Below are 23,198 nucleotides of genomic sequence, written 5' to 3'. Positions count from 1 at the left end.
TTCCTCAGCATGCATGGGACCTCCTACAAGCCCAAGAAACTGAAGAGATTATACCTGAGTGATGGGCCCCTCCCTGGCAGTGCCAGCACCAGACCAGCATCTTTCTGATGGATTAGTCCCAATGCCATGCTGGTTGTGTAATATTTTAATAAGAGCTTAATATATGAAGAGAACCAAGTCCTACTTGTGTATCCCCTTCCTTTAGGCCAACTTATGTTCCTACTAACACGTCTCTTAACACAAAAAAGAAAAGAATTTTCTTTCTGGTATTCCAGAGAGTTAATCAAGAAGCAAAGAAAAATTAAACCTAACTGATATACATGTATTTTCACCAAGTCATTTTGTATATAGTCTGTTCTGCAACAGCTGCTTTTATAATATCAGTTAGCTCACATGTGATTGGTAGAGAATGATGTCAGTTTAAAGAGCAGTTTTATTTGTCCATATGAATTTGTCTAGGCAAGGGATAATCAGAATCACGGGATAAGATCAAAGTCTGCTGCAAGAAAGAAAAAGGCCCTCGGCTTGGCTGCTATACAGTATCCCACAATCTTGTTTTTCTTTTTTTTCCTCTCATAAGCCCTGTTATCTTTCAGTAGATGATTTTACAGAATTAAGTTTTAGGAAAGCATATGTTGTGTTAAAATGGAACATCAAATCATTTAATCCTCATTGCTATCGGCATATCATTATCCTCTTTTACAGATGATAAACTGAGTGTCAGCAAAACTAAGAAACTCACCTAAATTCATGCAGAGAGTAACTGGTAGAGGCAGTGCAGTCTGAATCTGAGGCTTATAATCTTTTTGCCACAACACGCTGCCTTTTAGTTAATCCTAAAATTAGGCAAAGATGCTGGCAGCCTTCTTAATGTCATTTCAGAGGTACTGAAAGAGACTATCTGACCCTCAGTAATTCTCAACATACCTCTTCCTTTCATGTAAGTTTTAAGTTCTATGTGCAGACAGTACCTTGTGGAGCCTACATGGATCCTCCCTGTAAAAATCCAATAGCCCTAGCAAGGAGAAGTGACATAAGTAATTGTCAGCAATTACAATGATGAATTTATCAGATTCCTTCCAGGCTTCTAGTTAGGTAGGAGGAGATTGAGATCAACATATGAGTGGGGTGGATGGAAGGAGTCAGGGCCGGGGAATGTGGAAAGTTTCTGGGTGCCTGGCACCCTAGGAAATAGTATCAGAAGGAGCAAATGGACCTGAGATTCAGAACACGGACACTCTCTCCTTTAAGCCTATGGTTGCAATCCTGGATTCCACTGGAAACTAGGCTCCATACCTCGTCAGATTTGGAATGGGAACCTTCCTTCATGATTCTATAACATGACATACACAGTGTGCCTAGTACAGGATCAGATGCATTTTAGACATGCCATACATATGAGCTTTCTCCTGCTCTCTTTATCTGTAAGTTATCCAAATTATTGGCACACAGTTTTAGCTTGTTTTTCCTCCATGTGTAATTACATGTTCAAATAGTGAGCTTTCCCCTGGGTTCCTTTTCAAGGATCATTTCCTCATGCTTGAAACTGGTCAGCTTAATCTGTGTTCAGTTTCTGTTTCAGACACCTCCCTCTGCTTCTATCCCCCCTCATACCCCCATTCGTGCTTTTGGTCCCTCTTGTAATTATTTTAGTTAATCATCATGCAACATAAACTGAGTGCATCGAGAGGATGCTATAAAATTGTAATTTACAGCATGAGGATATTCCAAATAAATGCCAACATGCTGAGGAGGGACTCTGGGGTCAAGAGAAAAGAGCAGTGTTCTTTAACACGCACAGCACAGGGGAAGGCCTCTGTTTAGTATCTCAGTTTTTTCCCTTGGTATCTTTCAGTATTTGTGTCCTCTGGCTTTTGGAACTTTTTGAAAATGTGTTTTCATGCCAAAATATTACAGATTTTTCAGTTTCTAAAATGCTAATAAAGTGTGAACTGATTTCTCCTGTTGAAGAGCAAACAAGGAAGTTGAAATACATCTTAGGAAACTGACTTACGGGGAAAAGCTACCGTAAAGCTATCATTGCACCAGAGTCTTCACTGAAAGTATGTATGGAGAGTCAATAACAATATGGGGTAAAGCATAAAAATTAAAGGAAGTTATTCACTAAACATTTACAACAGGTTCTATAACTATAATGAGTTCGAACTGGAAAAATATTGGAGGTGTAGATTAGCACCACTGCTCAGCAAGATGAGTAGGAGCCATCGGCCCACAGTTAATACCCACTTGGCTATCCCTCAGAGAGCTACTCTGAAGAGCATGCTGGTATGGCTCCATAACAAGAAGAATGAGGACCTTTATCTATTAGCCAAAAGTCAGAACAGCAAAGAGATGAATAATGTGCTCCAGGCATGCCATTTTCTCTTCTCATCCAGTAGGTACTGCTCTCCTGGAAAAAACATACATCCTTTCCTCTCCTAGAAGTCCCCTTTCCCCTTAGATAAATTGCCAGAATGTGGATTTGGAGAGGCCCACTAGCTACCCTGTTTGTGGCAGACACATTAAGAACAGACGGAAAAGCCCGCAAAGAATATTAATTGTCCAGATAAAGAACTAAGCCAGATCTAACCAATAGGTCTTGAATGCCAACTAAGGTTGACAATAGCTTCCTGGAGTACTGAGCTGAGGAGGACTCAGTCTGAATCAGGTTTCTGGTTTGAGAGAAGGAATTGCAAAATGGATTAGGTAGGGGTTTTGGGGGTTGGGAGGTGAGGAAGAGGAATGCCTGTTAATCACTGTCTTTCTTCAGGGTCAGGCACCAAGAGGAAGAGGCCATGCCTCTTATGTTCTAGGTGAGAGCTGCACAGGTACTGCACCAAAAAGAATCCCATTTTGCAGAGCCAGTAAGTGGGAGTCAGGCAGACATTTTTGGGACACTGCCACATGAGTTATAGTTTACTTGGAGTAAATAGCAACATGGAGAGAATATTGAAGAATGCCAGAGAATTTCCAATGACTGGGAGAGAGACAGCTTTGCAAGTACAAAGATGTTCTCCAGTTTTCTTATGGTGATGAAAACAACCAGAGTATTTGAGGGCATTCATAGTAATTCAAATATGAATGATATAGTGATATTGCCTTACATATGCATTTGTGCCAATTGTGAAATAGCGTTTTACCTGCCTTATGTTAATAAATCCCCACAAGAACTCTGTGAACCTTTAAGAGTTTGATAACATCCCTAGGTAGTATAATCTACTGTTGTAATGTTAGAAAAAAGATTCTAGCTTATACATTCTAGTGTTCAAGTCCTGTGTTCTTTTCATCGCATTGGAGAATGTTCTCCATTGCCCACATTGAAAATTAATGAGGTCTGGCCCCCCAGAGCACACTCCAGCTACAGTGAGGATTTCGAATGTAGATTTTGCCATAGTGTAGCATTGCAGCATTTGAAATTACTGGAATAACTGACACCGATTATTTAGATTCAGAAATGGTTGTCCTAATCAGGGAAGAGACCAGTTTAAATGTCAGTGCTCAAGATGTTAAATCCCCAACATCCTTGTTAATTAAAGCTGTGTTTCTCAGATTTCTTGCTTTATTAGCACCTAAAATAGTTCCAGACTTGGTAAAACTCACTTCTTTTAATCCAGCATGATGAAAATGACAACTGAATGTGAAAAAGGACATTAGAATGAAAGCAGTCAAGTTAAGAAATTAATGTTCTCAAGAATCATAACTTGTTCAAAGAATAGCTTAGTGAATAATGATTTGAAGGAGATGGTAATCAACTCAGCAACACAGGATTATTTGAGGAGAGAATAAGCAGAGGAAAGTACAAGAGAAGTACATCCTTTAGCAGATATAGATGATATACAGAGACTAACGAGTAAAATACTCATTTTGGAAAATCAGAAGAAACATGAGGAACTAAATATTGGTAGGCATTAGGATGTAGGATGATTCTAGCTTTTATCTCCGTTCTATTATATTTTTTTTTACTAAGTTTCTTTGTTTTCTACATCATGTCCACATTCTCCAACACACACGTGTTGTTTTCTTTGTAGGTATGATATCATGAATCTGCAGTACACTGAAGCTAATCGCTATGACTACGTACATGTTGGAACCTGGCATGAAGGTGTGTTGAACATCGATGATTACAAAATCCAAATGAACAAGAGTGGAATGGTACGGTCTGTGTGCAGTGAGCCTTGCTTAAAGGGTCAAATTAAGGTAAGCTGGCTACAGATGCATCCTTGGACAGGAGGTGGCCAGTTGCATGGGCCTATGTGAAGAAACAGACATTTTTCTTCAACGAGACTATCCAGAAAGGGTGCATCATCCTTTCTGTTTTTGTTCTTGTGTTTTGCTAAAATTGGAAAAACAAAGAAAGATTAGGAAATCAAATAGGCAAACCATTCGAATATTTAAGAATAGTCCTTATTTGAATTGCTGTGATGAGCCGGAATCTTCAATCCAATATAGAAAGCAAGGGGACAAGTATGCAAAATAAAAATCGAAACAGAAGTAAATGTGGAAACCAAAACCAATGATACTGTTTAGTCATAGTTGTAGCTATTGTTAAAAAAAAAAAAAAGCAGAAGCTGAACAATACAAAATAAGCGCATAATTAACATAAAAGAAGTTGAAAAGAGCTAACACAGAAGCTGCTTATCGTTTTTCTTTTCACCACCACTTTCTTTGATTTTCTTGAAAATGGCATTTTCTAGCCAAGAGAGAGTCCTCACTTCCTAATTATTCTTAGAAGCTTTCTTATCAGCCTGGGGCAAGTGAGTAACCACAATATTGCTGTATGCATAACAGTAGAGTAAATAAACGTCAGATACCAAGCCTTTGGCTGGAGAAGCTAGAGAGAAGTCTCGGTGAAGAAAGCATGTGAACAGCGCTCCCTGGATCCATGCTATTTAAAACCAAACTAAATGATGCGCTAGGAAATGGAGTGTAGGGGAGTGATTGCCAGCTGGCAAGAGGATGGATTAAATGACCTGGTAGATCTTTCCCCTCTCTAATTTTCTGTGATTCATCTCTGAGAGCAGATAGGCTGTCACATAAATGTCACACGGCACAGCTGGGCTGGAGCACATACTGTGCAAGGCGCTGGCCCACTGGCCCGGCCACTAGACTGCCCGCTGTTCTTGGGAGCTGGGGGGCCACCCCTGCAGAGGGAAGCCCTGCCAGCTACACTGAGGGGTGTGGTCATGTGCAGAAGTGCTGGTACAGAAACTGGAGGAGCCTCACCTCTACTGGGCAGTAAAGAGAGGATTTGGAAACTGCAACATCTTCAAAGAGCTGTCATGATGGACTCAAATTCTCAACCAGCCACTTGGAGGGAGCAACAGACTTCTGAGACAGTTCACCCTAGTTTGACTGACTGATTGCATTTTATTTTTTTTTATTAGACAAAAATTGACACATAAGGTTAAATTAGTTTTATTCAACCTAGTTTTAAACTTTTCTTTTTGTTGAAGATTTTATTTATTCATGAGAGAGAGAGAGAGGCAGAGACACAGGCAGAGGGAGAAACAGGCTCCCTGCTGGGAGCCTGATGTGGGACTCAATCCCAGGACCTGGGATCATGCCCTGGGCTGAAGACAGATGCTCAACCACTGAGCCACCCAGGTACCCCTCAATCTAGTTTTAAATATCTTGTGCCTTCTATGCAGATGTGATATTAAAAGTACCTAATAATTGTCATGACAAACTGATCAGAACAGACCCATCCTGGTGCTGTGACAGGGTGCAGGAGGCCTCCTGCCATGCCCAGTGTTAGTCCTTAGATTGTGGGAGGATTTGGGCAAGGAGTCCTGCAAGGCTGGAGTAATGTGGGGCAGTCAGGAGGCTTGAAGATACCATGAGTTTCCACTCTGTACAGAAGTATTTCAGCAGTATAAGCATGGCTGCAACCAAACCAGTGTGCATGGGCTGTATGTCAGTAAGGCTCTTCCCCAGGAATGCCATTTCTGATTCTTAATTTAATGAAATTCTTTCACATGAGGCTGTTTGATGTTTAAAATTCGAGACCCATACCTTCTTGACTATTTCTACCCTGGATTCTTGTTTGTCATCTTTTTTGGATGTGGAGGAAAACAGAACATCTGAGACTTGAAGTCATACCATGTGGACAATAGAGAAGCCCTGAGCTCATGTACTTCTGTGTCTCAAAGAGATCATATGTCTGGCTCAAGCTTGTGTTGGTAGCATTGTCTCTGCTGCAGACAACCACTGTAAAATGGTTTATGGAACTACAGAGTTGGGTTTTTCAGAGTATAAGACAAACAAACAAATAAACCCTGACAAGAGAAAACAAATCATTTTAAAGATTCTCTTAACTCTAGCCCCCTTTCACAATTTCCTGCTGTTAGTGTGCTTGCTGGCAGGCCATGAATGGGGGCTCACATATCAGGTGTATTCCCATTTGTGCATTCCAGAAGAAAGGCCTTTCCTCCCCAAGTTCAGAGGAAAGGCTGTCTGCATGCATCTCTATGCCTAGATACTAAAGTATTTCTGGCAACACGTTTGCATTACGCCCATGCAGTGTTTGTTATTGAAGGAGATCCCAGAAATCATCGCGGAGCCATTACAGAGCACTCACTATAAATGCAAATCTCTTGAGGTCTAATTTTAGAAATATTTTGTACCCTGCAGGAGGAAAATATGCCTGTTCTCAGCGGCACCTGTAGTGGAGGTGGGGTGGGGGGTGGAGTGTTTGTTTGTTTCCCATAAGCACCAAGGGAGGTATGGAAACAAATGAAATCTGAATCCCATTTACCAAATGATAGCACTTATATTCTTACACCACCAGTTTGCCACCTACCAGGCCCAGGATGCAGAGAGCTAGATCCCTCAGTAGCCACTATAAAGATAGGAGAGGGACGACAACGTGCAAGGTGATTGTAAGACTTGCACTTGCATTAACTGGGAAACATAATATTTAGAAAAGGATTATTCATTTTAAATATCAAATTCCACTTAAAGTGCTAAAATAAATGATTTGACTTTTTTTATGATAACCCATAGAACTTTCTTATGGTTATTTCCCCTGAAGTAGTTAAAAGTCCAGTTTTCTTATGTTATTGATTTTTTAGAAATATAAATATCTTACAGAAGCAGAAATTTATTTTAACCATTCTACAAACACAGTTAAATAAAATCAAACTTTTTGTTTGCTGTGTGTTATTTTAGTCAGGGGTAAGACAGGAAAAAAGGACCCTTTGCCAGGTTGTCTGATAGAGGGAATTTAATATAAGAAATTGGTTCTAAAAGTGAAAGAGGATACCAGGGCACCTCAAAGGTGAGCAACAGCAAGAATCATCCTCATCCTGGGCCAGAGGGATTTCAAGGAGGAGTCACAGCTGCTCCTGAGATGCCCCCTGAAGTAGGCATGAGAGGATACCTTGGCTTCTCTCTCCTTCTCTCCAATCTCCCATTAGGTCCTTGCATTTTGTTGACACCACCCAGTAGACATTGGCAAGAAAGCCTGGACAATGTAGTTCACGGGTTTCCTTGAGACATGAAAACTAAGCAAGACTTAAGTGCTAGTACATTACTGGGAAATAGAGTCTCAGAGGTCTAAGAGTGAAGGGAAAGGGGAAAGAAGACATGAAAGCATGGGAAAACACCACCTTCACCACCATCCCTGAGGTGATGCTTTATTGAGCCAGATGCCACTTCACTACAACTAGTCATTCAGCTTCACAGAGCTCTCTGGACAGGCTGCTCAAACTGTCTCCTGGAGCAAGGAGGGGAGAAGAACGTGTGCACCTGTGCCGTACCATTTTCTATCTCCTGTGGTCAAAGTTTGCTCATAGAAAGTAACATCATCTGATCCCTTTAGGCAGCTACTGGGGAAGCCAGAATCAGTCTCATTCGTGGTCTTTTTTCAGATTAGAAACATTCGGAGGACCAAAGCCTCTGTAGGTCTGCTGCAGTCTTGTCTGGGGTTCTGTTGTGGTGAGTACAATGGTTGCAATTCTGAAACCCAGTGATGGAGTCATGGGAGAGACAACAAGGCAACGAGGCAATAGTGATAGAGGCTGAGATAAGGGCTGCAGATGTGTCCAGGTCTTTCTAAGAGCCAGTGGCTAAGAGCCTAAGAGAGAGGCACAGGGAAGAGGATCTGAGGCAGCACACGTGTGGACAGTGGACCTGCAAGCAAACACTAAGGGCCTGGCCTGAGCCTGTGATGGGCTCCTGTATCAAGCCTGCAGCGATTTTTCTTGATGTGGTGAAGGGCAGGAAAGAGCTGAGAAGGGGTGGGAAGGCAAAGGGAACAGTGAAAGGAATGCGAAGGGAGACTATAGAGGTCTGGGACAAATGTTTATCAAGCATATTCCTGTGCAAGTACAATAATAGATGCATTACAGACAACACTTTAATGATCCCTAAAACAACCCCTTTAAAAAAAACCTTTTAAAGTAGATATTATGGCCCCATTTTACCGATGAGGAATCTAGGGCCCTGAGGGACTGAGTCACTGGCCCCAAGCTTTCTCAAGCTAGAAAGTGCCAAAGTGGGCTCCAGCCAGCCCAGAGCTCCCATCATCCACCATCTCTAGTTGATCAAGTACCTGTCATTAGAGGGCCTGGTATATTTCCTACAAATACAAGCTTCAATTGCTAAGCCTTATTTTCTCAGTAGTTCACAATCAAATTATAAATAGAGATCCACTTTAACAGGGCATAGAATCTAGAATTGAGGAAGAAATATTAGTGAAGGAGCTTGGGAGAGTTTAATAGCAGCAGGGAAATCAGCTGAGGAGTCGAGGGAAAAAACCCTGCAGGTTGCTTTCACTGACTCCTATTCTTTCTTTTCCTCTCTCTTCTTCTATTTTTTTTTTCTCCCCCTTAAGTTTGCCTTTAGGTTCTTTACTTTAAGAGGATGGTTTTGGGGCTGGGGGGTTGGATATGAAGAATGGAGAGCCCTGATTCCTCCTGCTCTCACCCCAGCCAGTCAAAACAGAATTCTGGAGAAATTATGTGAATGTACAGAATAGATCACAAGTGTTTCTTCATTTACACACGCCATACTGTCATATAGTAAAATACATCTTACATATGTATAGAAAAACCCAAGTACATATATCTTACAAATTACAGACTTTGGAATTAGATTAACTAATTTCCTTTCAAGGGATAAGTCTGATTCTTTCCTATTTGTTGGCATTTTCTATTGGAAAGATAAAAATTTAGTTTCAAAAGGTGTTAGCAATGTGGATCTCAGAATATTGCTTAACTTAATGCTGCTGCAGCCCCTTGCTCAGCTTTAGCTTCCATGTCTCTCTGTTTCCCACTCCAGTTAGATCAGCAAAGAGGCCAAACCACAGATTTGTTGAGTATCAAACTAAAAGGGACATGTTCATTTTCATCGTGATCCAAGATGTCTTCAAAGAGGAAAGGAAGCTAGGACAGTCTATTAAGAAGCCATTTACATTAACCTTTAATTGGAACTATGTGTCCTTAGATTTAATAATGCCATAAGCATGATTAGGTAATGCTGCTAGAGGAGTTTGTCTCTGGTTTTTCTGTAGCTAAGTATAGCTACTTGAGAGAAGTTGCCAATATAGAAAACTTTGAGTTTCTAATAATATCCTTCTTTTAAAAATATGATTGCTAATATTAATTTTCACATTGACACTATCACCTTTCAACATAGGCCAGTGATTAAAAAGCAGCCACTTTGTTGTAGATCTCATACTTCAAGATTCCGCAGAGATTAGGGATGAGAGCCTCACATTGCAGAACAGTTGTCATTTTTAGCAATCTAAGATGATCCCTTTAATGCCTGTTATTAAATCATTCTTTCTGTAGCCTCTTTAGCATCATTTTCCTGCTCTTGAAAGAACTCTCTCGATATTTACAGTGGCTTACTTAGCCCAATTCCAGCATTACTCTACAAGGGATGCTGTTTCTCTGAATGACTGGTTACCCATTTTGGCCAAAATCGTCAAGCAATTAGTACCACCCTACCTTTCCTAATGATAAGAAAATAAATGTGATAAGGATGAATTTTGTAGGATAGAACATATTTTTATTTTTTAGAACATATATTACTTGCCAGCAATCTTTCCTATTACTTCATGCAGAAAAAGCTACAGGAAATAGATGTGTTTTGGACCCATGCTCTTAATCAAAGTTGAGAAGAGAATGTAGGCAGGTTATAATGTTTGTACTTCAGGTTATAACACACTTGACAATCTCACAATTAAATATCCTTAGAGAGAAAAACAACTTTGGTAATGTGATAGAATATGAAACATTGCATTATGTGAAATCAGATGAACTTTGAAAAGTATTACCATGCCATTTATTCTGCAATGATGGAAACATTGCAAAATTTTTATAAATATAAAAAACCAAAGAGAGGCTATAACACCATTTCCTACTAATTCACTACCTGATGAGATACTGTCCCTTTGATCTCAATACTTGGGATTGAGAAGTTAGGGAAGTGGGGTGGGAAGAGCATATATGATGAACCCCCTTCGGCTCTTCCTTCCCTCACAATTGAATCTGAGTAGCTCACCTGCCGAATTTCTTCTAGGTCACAATATGGATCATGCTGGACAAATTATTTCATTTTACTTTATTTTATTTGAGATTTTATTCTTTATTTATGAGAGACATAGAGAGGGAGAGGCAGAGACACATGCAGAGGGAGCCCGATGCAGGACTCGATCCTGGGACTCTATGATCATGCCCTGGGCCAAAGGCAGGAGCCAAACCACTGAGCCACCCAGGGATCCCCGACAAATTATTTTATATTCAGTTTTTGTATCCACAGTTGCTCTGAACTCAGAGTTCAAAATGTGTCATAGGCTTGTAGATATTTTTGTTTTTATATGCGAGGCCATAGCATTTGGAATAGTTTCATTCTCCTCTGGTGCTTGTGCTTTGAAATTGCCTGAATATACTTGGATATGGAAGAGGAATTTTGTCTTGAATTTGGCAAGAGAATTATTTTAGACTAATATCTACCTCAAATGTTCCCATGGTGCAAACAGTCATTACTCTCTGGTCACTAGGTAGTTTGCATGGGCATGTCAAGGCCTGTTGCCACTACCCCGCCCACCCAGCCCCATCTGCCTGAAGCTTTCAGAGATTTTTTTTAAGTTATTTCATGCCTACTAACTGTGAATTATCTTTGAATACTTCCCATATCTGTATGAGTGTTTTTATTTTTGTTCAACTTTCTCCCCATTTGCTAGTTAATACTTACCTCATTTTTTTCTCACTTACAAACGTGAAAAAACACATTAGATTGGCCACTCATATATCCACCAACTACAATCAGTAATTGTGAATCCTTCGCTGTATTTTTTCTCCTTTCTCTTAATTTTTTTCTCCCTCTCTTTCTGTTTCTCTCCCTATGTTCTCCCTGAGCCATTTGAAAGTGAGGTGCAAATATGAAACTCCATACTTTAATACCTCAGCTTGTGTTTTTTTCAGAAAAAGATTATTCTCATACAGCCATAAGCTGAGCTAAGTAACATCATTGACCACAACAGTCCCACTCCACCTCTGTTTTCTCTTTCTCACATTGTGAATCAAAGCAAATTACTCATTTAATCTGTTCATATTTAATGTAGCCATTTTGGCAACCAGTGAAATGATGATTTGGTTTGTCCATTATGTAATACTTTCTAAATTCCACTGCAGGATGGCAAGATCTGAATATAAATTGCCCACAGGAATATATAAAAAAATCCTTATCTGAGAAGCTTGTGATTACATAACAGTGATATGATCTTCTCAGCAACTAAAAGCCTATTGGCTATTAGTTTGAAAAAAAATGAAGACAAAATACTTTTTTTTTTTTGGATATCTTATTGTGCATGTGAAAACATGAAATTACTAAAGTCCTTCTGGATGAGGAGGAAACTGCAAGCACTGGTCATAATGAGAAATTCTGTGGAATTATTAATTTATCCACAGCCACTTTGAGTAACACCTACATCTTTGCCTCTCCTACATTGACCAGAGTCTGTGCCAATCACTGATTTACTGAAGTTGTTGGTGATCACCTTAGCTTCAGACCCAGCCTGTCTGCCAATTTTTGGGGATAAATCCTGATAGGTGCTCCTGCTAAATCACATGATATTGTATAGTGGCAGTAGCAGTCCCATTAGTTTTTGTAAGTAAACATTGAAGTGCCACATACATACTGAAAAATAGAGAAGGAAGTATAAATATGTTCTTAGTACCAAATCTTTGTTTTAGCTGTCCCCTCGGCCTAAAACACTTTTTCCACTAGACATATTCAGGGCTTATACCCTTGCCCTCTTCAAGTCTTTAGTAAATGGCAGTGTGTTAGTGAGGTCTTAACCTAACCACCACATGCAAAATTGTGTCTCCTTATTCCAGGTGTCCCCCCACCCCCATCAGGGTTAGGGCCATCATGAGACAAGTGAGGTACCTAGGGCCCAGAATTTAAAGAGGCACTCACTCTCAAGGTTATGCAAGTGCAGGGTGCATGCTTACACAACTCTGAAGGGGCTACACTTGCCTTGCCTTGATCCCTGCCCTGCACCCTGTTCCTCTTTCTCACCTTAGTTTTCCCAAAGCCCTTCTCTAGAATAATAGATAATATTAACCCCCTCCTCAAGGATGGTGTTATTATTCGTTTTGTTCTCTGATTATTTCTAGCCTTGACATAGTGCCTGGAACCCTGTAGACACTCTAAATGAAGGTTATAAGTGAATGAATGAATGAATGAATGAATAACTGAATGTATATATTCTTCATAAGCATTTGGTTCCTCCTTCTATCTGTCTATCTAACACATTACATTAGATGTTGAGCTCCTTAGCCTTAACAATCGCGTTTTTCAAAATTTTTTTCTATGTGTAGCACCATGTCTATGTCACCATAGACAAAGTTTGATTAATTGAATATATATCTACCAGCCTCTGAGATATAATTTTGGTTCTCAGCATAACATGTCATCACTCTGGCAGCCATTGTTACACTAGGAAGAACCTAGCTTTTGGAAATAATGGAGATAACATGATAGATTTGCACAAGATATGAATTCCTTCTGCCGCTGCTTCCTTATCTGCAAAGTGCACATAATTAACTCCACCCTATGGAGCAGTTGTGAAGGGTTAGTATAATTCTGTAGAGAGGTCCTAGCACACAATCTGGTTCAATATATGTCCGTCGTGATGATTTTATATTCCTATGCCATTTTTATTACATCTTCCCTGTAATAAATTATAGAAATTTTTTCATTGGTATTTTTTATTTAGTTTTTCTAAGGGTTTCTTCACTTTACTCTTTTTTTCATTCTTTGAAGTCATTTCCATTTCTTTTATTTATGTCATAGTCTATATTATTTTCCTCTTTTCTTCCACCTATGTTATTAAATAATTAATGTGTGCAAAGAGCCATGCTAGTGATGTAGGCAGGCTGGGTCCAAGAACCCAGGTGAGGGTCCCACAAGACCAGCCAAGAGCCCTTGGCTTCATGTAGTTTAGAAATCAAACATGAAAAAAAAAAAAATCCAGGGACTGCAGAAAGGGAATAAGGGTTTATTGAATAGTGTGAGTGACAGAGAATAGCAGACAGAGTGTCTGGGACTCGGAAAGGAAAGGAGAATGAGTCTTGTTATTGTTTGAGGCTAGGGGTTTACATTAGAAAAGGGTCTAGGATACATATTTCTTCAGGAATCCAGGGTAGGTCCAATCAAAGGTGAGCGTCAGGTGAACAATAGGTGTTATTCCATAATTTACCAAAACTAGGGGTACTGATGCCAGTATCAACCAAAGTTTGTTTGAAGCTAATCTCCTGGAACATGTTTGGGATCTGGCTTTTTTTAGTGTTATCAGTTGTTTGGGGCCTAGGACAAAATTCAAAGAATGATTAACTTTTTTATTTCCCCTTTTGGCTTATTTAGAGGCAAAATATGGAATGTAATTAAACGGGGCCTAGTAGAAAAACAGCAGAGGTGGAGCTTTTCTAAAATAGAGTTCCTTCAGCTGCTCTACTTCACTAGCAGGCAGAATGTAAAGGAAACTTAAACAGGGCCCCTTCCTTCAAGGAACTCAGTGCAGTGGGAGAAGAACATCCATATTCAAGTTGATTGTTGCCCCAGCTCTCTTTGTGGGGACCGAGGAGGGCAGGGCTAGCTCTTCTCTCATGCAGCTGATTCTCCTACGTCATAATTAGAGTAGACTCATTTCTTCATTCTCTTTAATCTTTCAGGCATTTCTCTTCTGAAGAAAATTTTCTGTTTCCTCTGATTCACAGTTACCTAGCCTTCATTATATTCTCTTGATACTATTTGTTTTCTTTCTTTCTTTCTTTCTTTCTTTCTTTCTTTCTTTCCTCTTTCTTTCTTTCTTTCTTTCTTTCTAAGATATATTTATTTATATGAGAGAGAGCATACTCGCATATTGGGGGAAAGACGGAAGGAGAGGCAGAGGGAGAGAACCTCAAGAAGACTCTCCAGGGAGCCTGCAACCTGACATGGGGCTCTACCTAATGATCTGAGATCATGACCTGAGCTGAAATCAATACTCAGACACTTAACCACTGAGCCACCCAGGCACCCCTCATTCTTTTTCTAAATAAAACCTTAATTTAAAAAAAATCCATTTTAGGTTACTTTAGAGACTTAGTCACAAAATGAACATTTGATTTCCTTGCATAAATACTTTAAGACTCCTACAGGGTGCAGGTAATTGAATCATGGCATTGTGTGTACCAGCAGGTCACTTAGTCTCAGTAACAATAAAGAGGACTGTGTACACAGGACATAAAAAGAGTCAAAGCAGACTCAGGCCCTTAGTAAGTCTTGGTCCTTCAAGGGAAGTTTCAGTAAAATATCAAAACTGTTATTGCAACTCAAAGCTATCAGAAAAAGTGTTTGCTTGTAACAAAAGTGAAAAAATACTCAGTTATTGAATATAAACTATAGTAGTCCCCTCTTATTTGGGGGATGTTCCAAGACACCCTCCTCCTCGTGAATGCCTGAAACCACAGATAGTACCAAACCTGATATATACTGTCTTTTTTTCCTAGATCTACATGATAATCTTTAATTTATAAATTAGGCACAGTAAGAGATTAACAACAGTAACTAATAATGACATATAATAATTACAATATGCTATAACCAAAGGTTTGTGAATATAGTGTCTCTCTCTTTCAAAATATCTTCTTATTCTGTACTTGCCTTTCTTCTTGTGATGATGTGAGTTGATAAAATGCCTATGTGATATGATGAAGTGAGATGAATGATGTAGGTGCTGTGATGAAGTGTGAGGCTTCTATTGACCGTCTGATAATATGTTAGGAGGATCATGTGCTTCTGGACAAAGACTGACCATGAATCAGGAGAAGCCATTATATGTGCAAAAAAAAAAGTCAGTAAGCATGACTCATAAAAATGCAGAAAATTTAAAAATAATAATAGTCATGCTATTGGGGAGATTTGGATATAAATTAGAATTAAAAAGAACTGTATCTGAATGAAATATATCTATTATATGGATATGAAAAAATTAGAGGACAAAATCTAACTTGTGATAATAAAATACCAACTGTATTTCAGCTACTAGAGAATTGTAAGTTAGGCAATGTTTGAAAGGATTACTGCTTCAGAAATACTGTCTGGAGCTTGTAATGTATCTGCCCTTGAAAGTAGTGACACAGATGGACCAATGGAGAAAAGACCTTCTAAATGGAAGGTAATATTCATTATTTTATTAAAACAAATTTATTTGTTTACTGTATGGCTCCATGTGAGAGCCATGGATTAAAACACACATATAAACATGTGCACGTGTGCATGCATGCGCACATGCACACACACACACACACATTCTCTCTCTTTCTTTACAACTCTATTCTCCATATAGTAGTCAAAATACTCCTTGTAGAAAGCAAGTCAAATGAAACACAAATTTGATGATGTCTCTGTTGTACTTGAAACCTCCTTCCAAAACAAACAACGTAAACAAAACAAACAGTTATGTGGACATTAATGAAGACACAGTGAGGGGCTGGCACAGAGGCTCTGTCCTCATTTGGCAGACTTATGTAAGAAATTAATAACAGTTAAAGTTAGGTGCAGAAACAAGGACCGGGGACTAAGTGAATGCCTGACTAAAGAGTATACATTGCAAAAGTATTAGAGTAGAGAGGCATTAAACTTCTTTGAGTGGCCTAATTGTATTTTTAAAAAAGATTCATTCAATACCCATCCATTGGCCACTTACTGTATATTTTTTGTACATATCTGTACTTTGATGACTATGATCTGAAAACAATGAAAGTCAGCTTGGTCCCTTTTCTTGAGGAGCCTATGAGCTATTTAGGTGATCTTGGCAGCTCTGTGCAAATTACTCTGGAGCAAGAAGGAATTAGAGCATGTTGTATGATTAAGAGACATGGACCAGAATTCAAGTGTAAATTGATAAAATTTCAGCATAGAAGGGTGACTGAGTAATGGAAAAGACAAATCAAGGGCACTTGTGTAGCTCGGTCAGTTTAGCACCTGACTCTTGATTTTGGTTCAGATCATGATCTCAGGATTGTGGGACTGAGCTCCCCTTTGAGCTCCATGCTGGACATGTAGCCTGCGTAAGAGTCTCTCTCTCTCCTGCTCTGTACCTCCACACCCTCTCTTAAAAAAAAAAAAAAAAGACAAATAAGATATTATTGACATTGTATGCCAAAAGTACAGGACTTAGTGGCAGAATAAAGGAGTCATAAAATATAACTCTAGGCAGCTCCTTTTTCATTATTTATTAAAGGGATAAGCTATTCATTTATTCAGTCATTTAAAATATAATTTTAAATACTTTCCAAGTGCCAGCTACTCACAGGCTCTACCTTCACTATTCATTCTGCATAAATAAATTTGTTTAGCATTACCACCTTTTGACTTTGTTGAATTAGTAGCATTAATTTTATTGTAAGAGAAAAAGACAAAGTTGACTAAAGGAATATACAGTATTTTGTGATGGCTTTTATTGTACTTTTATACCAGTTAAAATAAGAAAGCAGTACTCATTTACTCAATTTTTCTCATATCATTTAAAAATTATTTGGAATATAAATTTTCCGTGCTTATTTTGACAGTTGGAGGGAGTTTTTTTTTTTAAGACTTAATCTGTTTCTACTTTCTAAAGTTATCTGAAAGTAAAAGAAGAAAAAGAAAACCTTTACGTTTTCTGAAAATATACTATCATTTGATACTTTATATGTAATTCTGAGATAGGGATGTAAATTTTGGCCTTCTCTGTGAGATTATAGTTTTATTTTCACAGAGGCTAGAGTTTATATGATTTTTAAGGTATGGCAATATTTACAGCTTATGTCTGATTTTGCATATGAACACATTTAGAAATATTTAATGTATTTAATATTTAATTTATTAGGGAAGAATCTCTGCTTGTAGCCATGAAATAGTAACAGAGCCTAGGCTGCCTTTTGATGTAAACAACTAGAAAACTTGAAATAATATATGAAATAACTATGTTCAGACATTGGAAAATGGTGTATGACCTTGATTGAAGGGAAGTAAAGACAAACAAGGCAAACCCTAAAAATTACTCAGGCTTTCTGCCTGGAGGCAATTTCCTTGTTGTTCTATAAAAGAGAACACAGAGCTTGGTGATTTTGCTAATTCAAGAAGACAGAAATCAAAGTTTAGGAAGGCCAAGGCAGAGAGAATTTGTAGTGTTGTGTGAGGGAGAGGAAAACTATTCAGAAAAAAAGTCCCATAAGTTGGCATACGGATTCTCTTGAGCATTTGACTGAACACCAATCTGCACCTGAGTAGCACAGCAATTCTAAAAGTCTGGGTGAAGGGCAGCCCCGGTGGCGCAGCGGTTAGGCGCCGCCTGCAGGCTGGGGTGTGATCCTAGAGACCCGGGATCGAGTCCCACATCGAGCTCCCTGCATGGAGCCTGCTTCTCCTTCTGTCTGTGTCTCTGCCTCTCTCTCTGTTTCTATGAATGAATGAATAAATAAAATAAATAAATAAATAAATAAATATATATCTTTAAAAAACAATAAAAAAGTCCGGGTGAAAAAAAAATTCCCAGGGAGCTGGAATCCCAGAGTTTACACAGATCCAGGAATTGCTTCATTTTCCACAAGCCAGAGTGGAGATACCTTGTTGAATACACAAAGAAATAAGTAGAAACCCCTGGTGGTCACACCTTAATAAGGCTTAATTATTCCTAGAGACTCTTCTAGACTTGTCCTAAAAGATTAAAAACTGCTCAAACTGAGTCACAAGTAGTTTAGCTGCCCACCAGAAAAAAGGCCAATACTTCTTCAAGGAAAAACATCCAGCACAGTATACCTACATGCACACAATGTCCAGCATCTGGTCAAAATTTTCATTTCCAGCCACACCAATGATTGTATTAAATGTAAATGTATGAAGCACTTCAATAAAAGGCAGAAGTTCTCAGACTGGAGATGAAAGAAGGACCAAAAATGTGCTACTTATAAGAAAGTCACTTTGAATGCAATGTGTTTTGACTTTCTTTGGTACTGTGTCAAGTGAAATTTGCTTACCAAACAGATTGAAAATGGGAGAAAGTTTAAACTACTCAAATAATAAACAATTCTTCAGTAATTTGGGACTAGTAATTTTTCTTCCAACAATTTATGTAATCTCTAGTTAAGCTCTCTAGAGCAAGTCACAAGGCCAGTAATAGGGGTGACTTTCTTACCCATCATTCTGTTTTTATGTATATAAAGTTGCTCAGACTTGCATAATTATAAAGTTCCATTATTCCTCAGATTTTTGAATTAATGAGGTTTTATTACATAAGAACTTTCGTGGTTAAACTTTGCTCTTTCAGAGAAGAAAAAAATTATTTTTATTTTTCTGAGAATAATACAAATGAATATAAATAGTAAAATTCAACTATTTCTCTTTTTTTAACTCTGAAAAAGATAATGTCATCAATTCCCTTTATAAAAGGCATTATTTTTGACAAGCCTCCAAACTCGGCATAGAATGAACTGAAATTCACATCTGAACTCTTAAGATAATCAGGTATATTCAAATGCATGTTATGTACATGTGGAGAACCTATGTGGTTCTTAAGCATATAGGATGTTCTGAAGAATTATTCTTTTTTCTAGTATGAGAAAAAGTCCATACCTGAAATAGAAGACTTTCTGCAGAGACCATCTTTAAAGGCATATGAACTACCTTTATGTTACAGGTCATCCGGAAAGGAGAAGTGAGTTGCTGCTGGATTTGCACGGCCTGCAAAGAGAATGAATATGTGCAAGATGAGTTCACCTGCAAAGCCTGTGACTTGGGGTGGTGGCCAAGTGCAGATCTAACAGGTAGGAGCCACTTCACTTTAGACCTTTTTCCCAGACTTATGGGCCTTCTCAATGTGCCCATTGTTTAAAGTATGAGTGAGCAGCTCATGTGTTTTTGGATATTTATGTATAGTGTACACTTTTTAATGCTTATGTCAAAGAGCACACAGAAATCTCTCATAAATTTTCCATGATTCATATTGAAAGGGAAGTTCATTTTTAAATCTAAATAAAAGTATATTAAAGGGATATTCTAGTATACTAGTTGCTTTCTGTTTTTTTCTTTTTTTTTTTTAAGATTTTATTTATTTATTCATGAGAGACATAGAGAGAGAGGCAGAGACACAGGCAGAGGGAGAAGCAGGCTCCATGCAGGGAGCCGACATGGGACTTGATCCCGAGGCCCCAGGATCACACCCTGGGGGTGAAGGTGGCGCTAAACCGCTGAGCCACCCAGGCTGCCCGCCTTCTGTTTTTAATTTTTAATTTTTATTTGAAGATACTTCTAGTCATCTACATTTATATTTGCAAACATTTCTTGAACATCTGTGTGTGAGGTAGTATTGTTTGCGCTAAATTTATCTTGCTTTATTACTTTATTTTGCTTAAAACTGATTATCAGGAAAGAAACATGTAAAAATGATATAAAACTGTTATTAATTTAATAGAGCTATTTATAAAGTATGTGAAGTTTGTTAGGCAGCTAAGGAGATGAAAGAAATTCCAGAGAAAAAGTAGAAGATGGAAAAAATGAAAGCATGTAACACATTTAGGAAAAATCACAAAATAAGTATATGGGGTTGGTTGGTAGAAACAAGGACCTAGCAGAGACCAGATATGAGACTGGTGGTGGATAGTAACAAGCTTCTGCATGATCTTTCCCTAAGGATTTGGACTATCTATGGCTTTAAGCTCAGGAAAACCACTGAAGGAGTTAAAGTAGCAAATAACATCATAATATCTGTGTCTCAGATGCTCCTAGTAACCCTATGAGGAGAATTTAACCCTAGTAACCCTACCAATTTCATCCAGTGAGACTGAAAAAAAGAAAACTCGGAACTATTGCATTGGTTCAAGTAAGTCATTTCAGAGGGCGTGGACTAGGGTAGCTGTAGCAGGATTGGAGAGGAATATATGAATGCAAGGGATGATGTATTAGTAAAATCAATAAGAATCATATGGATGGATTGTATGAGTTTGTAAATTTTATAAGCACAATGTTCAAATATATGAACTTTGTTTTCCATGGATCCTGTTATGATCTCACACCTGAGAGGAGTTCCACAAATATTTTTTTATGAATTTTAAGAGAAACAGAGCCATAGAAACCATCATTTGAGTACAGAGACTTTGTCATTTGAGGAATCTCATCCCTCCTTTTAGAAAGTGAAAGTTAAGGCCCAAAGAGGTGCACTTGTGGGCCCACAGTCATGCAAAGAGTTAGAAGCACAGTCTAATTCACTGACTCCTGATCCTCTGCCTTCTAGGTATTGTTAAAAATCCATCTGGAAGGGTAACATTTCTGATTGTTTTTTTACTTTTTCACCTGTTTCCAAATAAGAATAGCAACTAAGAAATTGTGTAGCTTATTCAGAACATATCAAAAATGGCTGAGTAAAGCAGAACCAGGTCACATAATGAAAATTTTACTTATTCAGTGAAAGGACCTTGTAAAATGGGAATCTTGTTAGAAAAAATTAATCTATAATGAGTGTCAGAAAGCTTCTAGAAATTATTTAGTACAAAGACCTTTTTTAAAGAAAAGGAAGTTAGATTAGAAAACATTTGAAGATACAAACTATATCTCACTCATATTTTCATTCTGTCTCAGAAAACTGGTTTTCATCCTTAATATGCCTAAAAATTACCCAGGAATTACCCACCTGGAGAGATTCCCATGCACTAGTTCTGAGATGGGACCCAGCAAATTCTGAGGCACCTTGTTTCTGTCCCATCCTGTGAGAAACATTATTCTGTGGCTCAGAGTTGAGTGCCTTGAACATAACAGCTCTCTAATAAATGCTTTATTGAGAGAAATAGAAAGAAGGGAGTCACCTAAGTTCATCCCGGTCAGTGTGTTTGGTTGATAGAGAAGCCAGGGTTGATCTGAGAAGCCAGGGTTTTTATCTCTGGTTGCATGCAAAGGACTGGCTTGGAAAAGCTTTTCCAACCACTTTTGGACAACAAGGCTTGTCTCCCACTCATGCTGTGCTTCTGTTCATGTCTTTATTTTCCTTCATAGTGTGTGCTTCCTGGTGGGCCTTTTTATCTCAAGCAGAGGATTGACTTGCTAGTCAGTCCCCTCTGCTATTTGACTGAGAACTACAGCTAACTGGGAAGAGGCTGAAAGACAAAGCTGGTCTTTCTTAGGTTGATTTTAGAAGTCAGAAGTCCTGGCTTTGAGGTGTAAGAATTTTTCTCTTGTCTACGTTTTTTTGAAGCTTCCCCAAACTTTTCCTCCTGCTCCATTTTCACTTTGATTGGGGCTTATCTCATACCTGGTAAGAACATCTATCCTATTTTAAAACATTAGGGCAGCCCGGGTAGCTCAGCAGTTTAGCGCTGCCTTCAGCCCAGGGCCTGATCCTAGGGCCCTGGGATTTAGTTCCGTCTGGCTCCCTGCATGGAGCCTGCTTCTCCCTCTGCCTGTGTCTGTGCCTCTCTCTCTCTCTCTCTCTCTCTCTCTCTGTGTGTGTGTGTGTGTGTGTCTCATGAATAAATGAATAAAATCTTTAAAAAAATAAAACATTAAAATACAGAAAAAATTTTCAAAAGATCTAATACGTTATAATAATGGAACTCAAAGTCATATATTTTATTCCCTAGAGATCTTCCATTATGGCTTTATTTTTTACCCACTGCCAAATGAGGATCACCATTGATTTAATGCTCTTTGATTTAGTAAAACATAAAAAATATCATCCTTGACTTATACATGGATATTTAATGTGATTGCCTTTCTGAAATATTTAATCTAGTATATATCACATGTGTAAAAGTCACATTAGCGTTCAAATGAGTTGAGCCAAACAACAATTCAGACTGCCCTTTTCAAATAGCAACAGGCAAGGGGCTACTTTTGGATCATATATTTAATTATTTTGCAAAACTTACGTTTAAGGTCTTTTGAAATACACATTTCTGATATTAGGGTATACTTAGTCTTAATAACACCTATCATTTCTAGATTCATTTCAGTCTGATACATGAATGGACAATGAGGTCTCATTTACCACTTATTTGATGCCATGTCAGGCTCAGAGCAAGTATGCACTACATGGCAATATGTTGTCAGTTGTTGCCATGGTAGCAGTAGTTGTGAAAAGAGAAAACCCACAGGCAGAGAATACCAAAAACCAGTAGAAATACTCAGAAGACTAAATGCATAGTCTTTAAGTAGGTGTTTTGTTTCCATGGGTAGATTTTTTTTTTTTTTTTACTGAATTTTAGTTAAAATGAGAAATCATTCTTCTTTAGGTGTTTTTTACTGAAGCTAAAGTTTGTTAATATGCATTAAAATCACTTTATGAGATAGCTACTTTCCATATATGCTCCAAAGACTCTAATATTAATGAATAAAACACATTTATAAATGTATTTTTGTTGTCATTACAATATATTGCTTGTTGGCTATAAAGAAAAAATGGTATCGCACTTAGAGGAAGCTCTTTCTGAAGCTGTTAATAAGTTTCTCATATTTTCTTCTTGGGAAAAATGTACACTTTAATTCAGCATTTAAATTTCACACTTTATTTCTTATGATGCATAAACAGGGATCTCTTATGCCACGATATAAAACTTGACAGTAATTTAACAATTCACAAACCAATTATATGTAATCTGATGCTACTACTTTTAAAAAGTCAAATAAGATAAGAGGATTCCTCAGAAAGCCAGACTACACTAAATTTTACCATT

General features: G+C 38.2%; 1 protein-coding gene across 5 annotated transcripts in view; it reads left to right on the top strand.

Annotated features, from left to right (window-relative positions):
* GRM1 (glutamate metabotropic receptor 1) overlaps window positions 1-23,198 on the top strand; it is a 396,100-nt gene that overhangs the window by 328,200 nt on the left and 44,702 nt on the right. For all 5 annotated transcript variants that reach the window (XM_072718885.1, XM_025997970.2, XM_025997973.2 and 2 more), the window contains 2 exons: window positions 4,029-4,197; window positions 19,175-19,301. In XM_072718885.1, coding sequence (XP_072574986.1) covers window positions 4,029-4,197; window positions 19,175-19,301 — 296 coding nt within the window. The remainder of the gene's footprint in view (window positions 1-4,028; window positions 4,198-19,174; window positions 19,302-23,198) is intronic.

The sequence above is a fragment of the Vulpes vulpes genome, chromosome 1 (assembly GCF_048418805.1).
Source record: "Vulpes vulpes isolate BD-2025 chromosome 1, VulVul3, whole genome shotgun sequence".
In the NCBI taxonomy this organism is placed as follows: domain Eukaryota; kingdom Metazoa; phylum Chordata; class Mammalia; order Carnivora; family Canidae; genus Vulpes; species Vulpes vulpes.
This window is presented reverse-complemented; position numbering and strand designations above follow the sequence as displayed.